Source organism: Hippoglossus hippoglossus, chromosome 3, assembly GCF_009819705.1.
Source record: "Hippoglossus hippoglossus isolate fHipHip1 chromosome 3, fHipHip1.pri, whole genome shotgun sequence".
Classification (NCBI taxonomy): Eukaryota; Metazoa; Chordata; class Actinopteri; order Pleuronectiformes; family Pleuronectidae; genus Hippoglossus; species Hippoglossus hippoglossus.
Window position 1 is genome coordinate 30,319,700 of NC_047153.1, and position 10,002 is coordinate 30,329,701.

At 40.8% G+C, this 10,002-nt stretch overlaps 1 protein-coding gene across 1 annotated transcript; it reads left to right on the forward strand.

The window, feature by feature from the left end:
* The first annotated feature begins 4,974 nt into the window (after positions 1-4,974).
* Positions 4,975-8,515, forward strand: tlnrd1 (talin rod domain containing 1). The gene has a single exon (XM_034581687.1). It carries the CDS (start codon positions 6,615-6,617, stop codon positions 7,677-7,679), a length of 1,065 nt encoding a protein of 354 aa, XP_034437578.1. The 5' UTR covers positions 4,975-6,614; the 3' UTR covers positions 7,680-8,515.
* The last annotated feature ends 1,487 nt before the right edge of the window (positions 8,516-10,002 follow it).

The following is a 10,002-nucleotide window of genomic DNA, read 5'->3' on the forward strand; positions in this document are numbered from 1 at the left end:
ATTGGCTCTGCGGTCTGCCGGTCACGAGACGGGAGAGTGACGTCAGAGTTGTAAAAGGCCGACCGGCAGCACGCGCGCCATATGAAGGAATTTCTAAATAAAGTCAGAATGATTAAAGTTTTTATTTTTGAGTGGTTCTTAAAACATTAAAGTGTATTAAAGAAACTTCCTCGGATATTTAATTTCCACCCACTTGCTGTTTATTGTACAGGCTTGCACATACAACACAGATAAAAGCGATAGCTCACCCAAAAATTCAAATACACTCATTCTCTACTCACCAGTATGCTGATGGAGGGTGTCTGAGTCCACAAAACACTTTCAGGGGTAAACAGTGTTGCAGACAAATCCAATACGATTGAAGTAAATGGTGACAGATTCTTTAAACAGAAAAAAACAACAGAAAAAAACACAACATGCCTCCATACTGCTCCTGTGGTGTCATCCAAGTGTGTGTAAGTCCCGACATTCAAATACGTCTCGGAACTGCATCATTTACACTGTGTTTTTAGCCTTAATGTCCTCTGAGGTCCTCCTCTGGAGCCGTGTTCGCACGTGGATCACAGTAGATGTTTTTGCAAACTTCTTTGTTCAATCGAATTCTAAAAGCATAACAATCAAAGCCTGTGACAGTAAAAATATGCTCTGCTAAATGACAAGTACACAGCCACATCTGTCTTCACCTACCTATAGTGACACTGATCACTCAATGCAGGATGTCAAAGAAAAAAAGAAAATGACCTTTGAACCACAAACGTTAATTTGCTGTTCACTGTTGTGTAAATGTAACATGTTATATGTGTGACATGTCAATGGTCTTGGAAGTAGAAGATCACCACAAATTAAGGCTAAATTATTCAAAATGTGCTCACTGAGTTGTCTGATGTAAACACACAGGTCATCAGTAAGTCATCTATATCTTGGTTAAGACTGTTTTTAGAGAAAGGACCAAGTCAGACATAAGAAAAGACACCTATAAGATGACAAACTCCCTTCATGTGACCTGATACAGACAACAGGAGAATGTCTGGAGCACTAAACCATATCAACATCCATCCATTAGCACGACCACTTATCCTTGGGAGGGAGCCAATCCCAGCTTATATCGGGCGAGAGACGTGCCTCCAGCAGGGCAGGTCATGAGCCAAGAGAAGTAATTCACTATATTTCATTCAAAATAAGATGGCTTGCCTGTTTCAACTTCACAAAGTTACCTGACAAGAGATACCAGATGGAAAATCTGCATTAAAGAGAGTTTCTAGTGTGCAGAGTTTATGTGGGTTTACCTTTCCTCACTTCCTCAAGTCGAAAACTGAGATGAGCTATTTATCTATAATCATAACTCAATGTACTTGACCAACGTTGTTCATTTGTTTCAGCATTCGCCTTAGAAAATCACAGGAAGTTTCGAACATGTTTCAGGGCAGGAAACATAACAGATGATAACATAATGCTGCAGCCTTGAATTTAGTGTCACTGAACCTTTATTTTCCCTCAGCGAGCATGTGGCTTGCTCGCTGAGACATTGTTAGGAAAGCGGTGCGTGAAGGCCAGCAGAGTTCACAGGGTCGAGGAGATCGGAGATCAGCCTGGTGAACACAAAGTGTGGAGCTGTTTCCTCTCTGGCCAGCTCCACCCAATGGCACTGTGCCCCGTGCAGCTGCATGTCCCACTGACAGTACAACAACTCAAGCACTGACTCACAGTGTGTTCATCACAACCTCCTACAGAGAAGAGGGCTTGCTACCATGCAACACATCAACATATATATATATATATATATATATATATATATATATATATATAATGTTTTATTGTCTGGCTCTTTTATTGTTTTATTTTAATAATTGTGCTTTTCGGTGAAAGGTGCTTCTTGATTCCTTATGTACAATATATTGGTCTTAGTCTGAAAATTAATGTTTTGACTGTTTAATGTTTGTGTTGAAAATATGTAGGAAAAACTGATATCTATTCAGTTAATATCAGACACACTTACAAACACACACGCCAAATCTAACTTTTAATACTTATTAATATAATATATAAAATAAATAAATAACTTACTTCCATTCAATTAGAAAAGTTAAAATGATACTTTTACTTGAGTACATATTTTTCTATTCATTTGTACTTTTACTTCAGTAAAATGTTTGAGTACTTTCTCCACGCTTGATTAATCATTATTATTTAATTAATTTAACTTATGTATAAATTCAGTCCTTGTGTGAGTGGCAGAGAGTGATACATTTACTCAAGTACAGTTTTCTGCTGCATTGTGACAGTAAACCTTTTTTCACATCAGCCATTTGACAGAATAATGCCGGTCAACATGGGTGTTATTAAACACATTAGAGGGTTCTGTTGTCGTAAGAGTCTTAATTAATGTGACTGCGTTTATCCACTATCAAGTCAAAATGGCTGCTGTGAAATAACTCTACGATAAAAGTGTCAAACAAGCAGATCTAACCGGTGCAACAAATGAAGAGGAGAGAGTGAGATGATCGTTTAAGTGTCCTACAGGTTGTGGAATAGTTTCTAAAAATAGCTCCATCTCAAACATCCATCTTAAATGCTGCTTGTATTGTAACACATCACTAATAAAAATACAAATGCTGCAGAGTTGGTATTTAATGTGACGATAATACTAATGTACTTTTACTCAAAACTCTGCTTCAGTAAAAGTACATTAGTATTATCGTATTTTTATTAGTGATGTGTTACAATACAAGCAGCATTTAAGATGGATGTTTGAGGTGGAGCTATTTTTAGAAACTATTCCACAACCTGTGGGACACTTAAACGATCATCTCACTCACTCCTCTTCATTTGTTGCACCGGTTAGACCTGCTCGTTATTGTATTGGTTTTGCATGGTTCAGTCAGGTGAAGTCGTATAACAAACAATAAAAGCACTTTCTGCTGTGTCAGTGTTTAAGAACATTAACTCAACACTTGGTTTTCACAGACTCCCTCAGAGGTTCTTTATATACCATCGGAAAGTCCCGCCCATTCTACAACCCGATAGGCTCCCAATACTTTTAGGGCAGCCCATGGTCCCATAATATGATTGGATGCCGTCCACATTGGCGTTTAGTGATTGGACGATGACTGCTACATCATTGTTTTCAACAGTAATATGACTCATCTCTCACCGCCCAAGAGAAACACTACAGTGTGACGTGTGGAGCAGGGAGGGAAGGAAATATCCCCAACACTATTTCCATGCATGAAATACCTTTCACTTACACAGTGCAAATATCAATGTATATTTTACTAAGTTATAGAGCAAGTGATAGTATTAATATCTTATACTACAGAGTTTGTTTTCTTATTTAGAGAATAACTATCTCTTCTGTCTGACCTCTCCCACATGTGGAGCAGGTGTAGGATCGGGTCATGTCCATTAAAAGACTTTTATTTTGACTCCCAGGAAAGTTAGAGGAAACCCTCGGTCACGCAGAGCTGGAGGTTGGATGTGGACGTGAGTGACCTGCAGGAGAGACCTCAGTGCTGTGGGTGAGCAACGTCAAGTACACTCGAATAAAGAAAGAAACATCCTGTGTAGCTGTCAAAACAAAGCATGTATTTAAAAGCATGGGCCAGAAATAGCTCATGGTGAGAAATAAGAGTCAGTGTTTACTCAAGGGGATTAATGTACATGTTCTTTACCTATTAGTATTTCAGTTTTATGCTACTTCCTATCCAGTATATATATATTTAGCTATGTTTTCTTATTTAAATTTCATTTTAATAAACAAGGACAATGCACAAAATCATAAATCTCAAAATGGCAAGAGATGATTTATGCCACATTTAGCTATCAGCTCATTTCTATCTGCAGTCCTGGGCAGCTACAAAATACACCAAATACAAAAACATTAATTTCATTTTACATTTGACTGTATTTCCCCCCTGTTGTTATTTAGCTAGCTACAAACTAAATATATAATCATCCTATAGAATTGGGTTTTTTTTGCAATAAAATAAACTTCCCAACAGTGTATAAGCCACCCTGCGGTATAGTGGTAGTATTAAATAGTACATTTATTAGTTCATACTTATCTTACTTATATTTCCGTAGGTTAGTATTTTGACTTACCATTTACCTTTTAAATACAGGAGTTTTAACGGAGTACTTTATTCACCAATTGCAACATTAGCTTGAGTATATTTTTAGAGATTCTTTTTACAGACTAACATACGTAATACTATCTAACTGTAAGCAAGGCCATAGCCAAGGAGAGTATTATTACTATTATCATGTCCCAATATAGCCTCTGTAAAATTTGTACCACATGCCAAAAGTAAAGTCTAATTTTTTCTAACTCAAATTTGGATTTGTTAGAAGACTTAGTCAATGTTACATGTTAAATTGCATAGTAGGTGATGTTAAAATGTATTTCCCATCATGACATGGAAAAAAACGTGTTGGGGGAATTCTGAATCAGTATATAGAGGGAGAATAGGGCTGGGCAATATGAAATAAAAAATAAAGATAAAAAAATCAGATCAGTCAATGTTTATAATTATCATGATGAAAGTCACATTATTATTTCTTTTAAGTTCAAGGACTGACATGATTTGCTTCTGAAGTAAGGTTGTGGTTTTAAACCATTCTGTATGCAGAGAGAATGAAATTCTCACTTGATAAAAAGCCTACAAATCGAAATTACATTAGATTATGTGTTATACCTCAATGTATAATCATTATATTGATATATATTGGACTTTTACATTGCGATAATTACTGGTATTATTTTATTGCCCGGCCCTAAAGGAGAACAGTACATACTGGAGTAAACCTATGCGATGTTGACTCCATAATATTAACATAAATACTGGTTTAAATGTAGAATAAAAACTGTGCTCCTGAAACCCCAAAAAATCCCAGGAGGGAGAAAACAGGGTTAAATAGGACCTGCGCTCTTGGGAAACAATACCCCAGCTTTTATTTTGAAGACCATAGCTTCCGGTGTGGATGTAGCTAGCGAGGCTAGCGGCTGTCTTGACGCAGCAGGGATGTCTGACGGCAGCAGTCAGTCCTGAAAGCAGCCGTATAAAACCTCCCTGACTGCGGTGGAAGTGGACTCTCATCCCGCGGCGTCGTCAGTGAGGCAGCGGCTGGCTAACGCACGCGGTGCCGCGTTATTTGCGGAGTGAACGACGCCTTGTGTTGCTCCGTTGCTACAACTTTGCTGAGTCCAGCCGCCGCTCAGCGCGACCACACCCTCCCCGCTTCCTCATAGCGCAGCAGCGGGAGCGCGCAGCCCCGCTTTGAATCCCCGGGAATAACGGCCACTTCTCCCCGCTGCCTGTCCGGTTCCGTGACCGTGGGACCAGCTACAGCGAGTGGGTTGAATGCCCGAAGGCCACCGACTGGTATGGATGTGAGGAGCGACTCCCCACAGAGGACATGCGGGGCCACACACTCTCCGGTCCCGAGTTAAGACGCGGAGGAGGAGGAGGGCGGACAGACGGACGATGCATATGGAACCGAGGCGACCGGAGCAACTGCTAGCTTGTAACCCGGGGCTCTGTCCGAAAAAGAAGAGGTTGAAAGCGGATTGAGGGCTTCGTGTGTTTGGACTGTCGCCCTGTCGGTGGATTTTACTCGGGGAGGGACTCGTGAAATGATGGTGCGGGAGGGAAACGCAAGTCTTCCCGCTACCCAGAAGAGCCGCCCGGGTGTTGCCCCGTCTGGAACCAGCATGAGTACGACAGGCCGGTCAAAGTCAGCGGGAACAAGTCGGACGAGGTGTCGGTGTTGTGTCAGGTTGTTTGTGGACACTAAATGAGATCCTGTTGATTAAAGAAAGACCTCAAAGAACCTAGTTCGAGTTGAGGTGATGTTTTCCTGCCTGCAGTCATAGAAGGAAAAGCAGAGCAGATGTAGTTCCAGTTAGGAATGTGTTTGAAAAAGTAAGGAGCTTCTGACATTGTTTTCACAGCCTTATTCTCAATCTGCACTTTGCCTTGTTGAAGGCTCCCTGGTGGCACTGCAGCTTGTGTGTGAGTTTATTTTTTTCATTAACAAAAACCTGTGAATCTGTTCCACAAAAACCTGGAACTACAGTGAGGAGATTGACTTTTTTAATAATAATGAATTGTGTTGTTCAGGGCATTTAAATTCAATTAAATTCATTTAGATAAGATCATATAACACCCAACACTGATTACTCAGAAGTTGTGGGGATTGTTGGTCAGCTGTGTTACATGGTAACATTACTAATAACCAAGGCAGATAACAGAATATGCCAGATCATAGTCTTGACTTTTGTTATAATATACTTTAGAGAAGCATTAGTTAACGGTGAGGGTGTTATTCAAACCGTAATTAAGTTTAGCTTGTTCCACATGTTTACATTGAGAATACATGTCCTGTGTATCAACATATAATATTCAATTAATTTTACTCTGAAGGAATTTAAGGAAGATTGTTTGGCCAGTTTTTATTTTAAGGAATTTGTAAAAGGCAGTGAGGTGACGCTTATCTTGGAAATGTCTTAAAAAGTACAATGCAGTGTGCCGCAGAAGAAAACTAAATAATTGAACCCCTCCAGAAGAGCAGTTTGACCCTCACCCCCACCCCTCCACACACACACAACCCTCCTTATTATGGCTAGTGGTGGTTCTGGCAAATCGGCTAGCGACGGATCAACCAGCACACCCAGTGGCAGTTTGCAGCAGAGGAAGCGTCTCTCCTCCATATGCGACACATGTAAGGGCAAGATGCAGCTGGTGGCTGACCTCCTCCTGCTGGCTAGTGAAACTCGGCCAGTAATGACCCACGAAGGTGTAGCGGTGGCTGACACCTTTGACCAGTGCCGTGACACGGTCATCGCCAGGACTAAAGAACTCTCCATTCTCACCCACGACATCCAGAGCCAGCTCAACATGGGCCGCTTCACCGAGGTGGGGGACCGCCTCTTGGAGATGGCAGACCTTGTGGTGTCTCTGACTGAGTACTCAGCCCATGCCGCTTACCTTGCAGCCGTGGAGACCCCTGGCTCTCAGCCCTGCATGTCGGGTCTGGTGGACAGATACAAAGTGACCCGCTGCCGACACGAGGTGGAGCAGAGTTGCGGCATCCTCCGAATCACACCCCTGCCAGACCTCACCCCCCAACTCCTCCTCGAGCTCTCTCAAAACATCTCCACCAACCTCAAGACTCTGACAGATATCTCGTCGCTGGCCAGCGAGAGGTCTAGGGACCGCTTTGCGAAAGAGCAATTCAAGTTGAGCGTCAAGAGCATGAGCACGAGCGGCACGGCCTTCCTGGCGTGTGTCAAGGAGGTGAAAACCCAGCCCAGTGAGCTGACCAGGAACCGCTGTGTCCTTTTTAGTGCCGCCCTGGTCCAGGCTGTCAGCGCCCTGGTTGGGTTCGCCACAGAGCCTCAGTTCCTGGGAAGAGCTGCAAGTATCTCCACTGAAGGGAAGGGGGTACAGACCGCAGTTTTAGGGGGGGCCATGAGTGTGGTTTCAGCCTGTGTCCTCCTCACTCAGGGCCTTAGGGACGTTGCCCAGCATCCAGAGAGCAGCTCCAAAATGGCAGACTACCGGGAGCGTCTGCGTAACTCGGCGTGCGCCGTGTCAGATGGCTGCACTCTGCTCACTCAGGCACTCAGAGAACGCTCCTCTCCAAGGACTCTGCCGCCAGTCAACTCTCATTCTGTGAATTAGCTTAGGAAGAGGCAACATGATCTCCATTCGCCTCTGTCCTATACTGACGTACCAAAGAGACTCACTTGGGTTATCCCTGTTCATCAGGTTTAGAGTCAGAGTAACATCAGAAGAAGGCTGTGGCTCTGTCCATGTTGGTGAAAGTCTGTCGAAATCAAAGGAGCACAAAAACTTCCGCTGCATGGTTTTGTGTCGCGCTGGATGTGACTCAAACCGTGTTAGAAATGGACCACTTGACCGCTGTCATCAGCAGACAGCCGCCTTCTAAACCTGAAAAGTTTACCTCAGTTTTCAGCTCCGGTGAAAACACCAGCCTTGATGATGGATGTAGCCTTGCTGTGTGAACCTATGGTTGGCTGACCTGCTCAATTACATGTGCTTTGTGAGATTGGAAAGAGTGATCATCTGAGTGTCTCAAAGGATATTTTTTTCAACATGTGTGAATTCTTAATTGGTAAAAAGCTGCTGTGAGTGTGTGCCATAGGTTTTACACTATTTACCAGATGCGCATAGTATTTTAAAGTGTTTTGATCATGCATGTAATGGAGTATTTATTTCAACTATTAAAATGTTGTTTCTGATATATTGTTGTTGGGTAACATGCTTTGAAAGGCCAAATAGATTTAAAGGTTCAATTCACCCAAGTAACACCAGAATACTTGTCTGACATTTCTGCTTCTACTTAAATATAATGGAGGTAAATTAACTAATATAAGTACTTTCTAATAAGACACCCAATATAAATGGATTTATGAGATGTAACACCTTTTTATTTTGTTATTAAAATTATTCTTTGTAGATGATTTGGAAGCTGTTAATAAAAAAATGACCATTTATTTATGACCACCTTTAAGTGCAGTGTGGATGGGATTTGATTTCAAACCCCACCATTTTCATTTATGGCATTTTAAATAATGAGTTAACACAATTAAAATGTTTAGTTACAACTTATAAACTTTTCTTACAGGGCGCCTCATCAGGTGGTGTTTTTAACTTCCTAATGTCAGAAAGATATTTTTTGTATTACCAAAATGTTATCTTTCAGCTCTTAAACCTTTGATCAACCACTCTTGTGTTAGTATCAAGGCTGGTATCTTGGAGACATATCTTAAAACTTAGACAAATAAATAAACTACACTCTTAGAAACGAATGTTAATGCTCAAAATAATAGCAACGGGTTGTGGTGAATTAAAGTAAGATAAGAAGATTTTCTATTCTGCATTGTAAACTAATATTGATTACCATGTTTTTCATCGTTTGCACCATAAACACAAGACTGTTAAATTTAAAGTGGAGTAGTGCGTTTAGTATTACTTCACTTCAGATCATTTGAAGCGGACCCAACTAAGTTCCTCCCCTTTTAAAAAAATCTGAGTTAAGCGAACTTAAGTTACATAATTGTCTCAAAGACGCTTTATACATTTTCAAAATGTTAAACCAACTGAATTAAATAACTAATATTTTGTTTATTTGAGATGAATTTAATTAAAAATTCTGTTTACATTGTTTTTAAATGAACTTGTAAAATGTAAGTACAATTCAGTTGCATAAATTATATCAAAATGTCTAAATACTTTTATTCACTTAAGATAAAGGAAGTTAATTATCTAACCTCAAGAAGTGCGTCCATAAAGTGCCACACTACATGTTCTGTGTAACTGGTTTCTCTCAGTAATGTTCACGGCAGTATTAAACATTTACTTTGTCCACTATCAGTGTCAGGAGATGCAGCTTAAAGGGATAGTTCACTAAAAAATAAAAATTCACTCATTATCTTCTCACCACTATGTCGATGGAGGGGCGGGTGAAGTGTTTGAGTCCATGAAACACTTCTGGAGTCTCAGGGGTAAACAGTGTTGCAGCCAAATTCAATATAATTCAAGTCTATTGTGACCGCTTCTGCAGAAGTAAGAAAACAACAGAAAAAACACAACATACCTCCTTACTGCTCGTGTGGTGTCATCCAAGTGTCTACAAGCTCCGACTTTCAAATTCCATTCGAAACGAGATAATTTACACTGTGTTTTAAGTCAAAGTCTAAGCTAGCGGACGTAGCCACACAATTGTGGAGTATATTTAGGCTAAACACACGGTGTAAATCATCTTATTTCGAGTACAATATGAATGCCGGGGCTTGCGAACCCTTGGATGACACCACAGGAGCAGTATGGAAAACCTTTGACCTTTGACCCCATGTCTATGAGGAAGAATGGATGAGTGAAATGTATCTAATATGAACTAGGATGATATGAAGGTTATCTCTCTCATCCAGCCAATCAGTGGATGTATTAGTATATTGTCAGTGCACAGCCTAATTTTCCT

Excerpts from the sequence above, each read along its gene's own strand:
- tlnrd1 (XM_034581687.1), top strand. The coding sequence starts at position 6,615 with ATGGCTAGTGGTGGTTCTGGCAAATCGGCTAGCGACGGATCAACCAGC.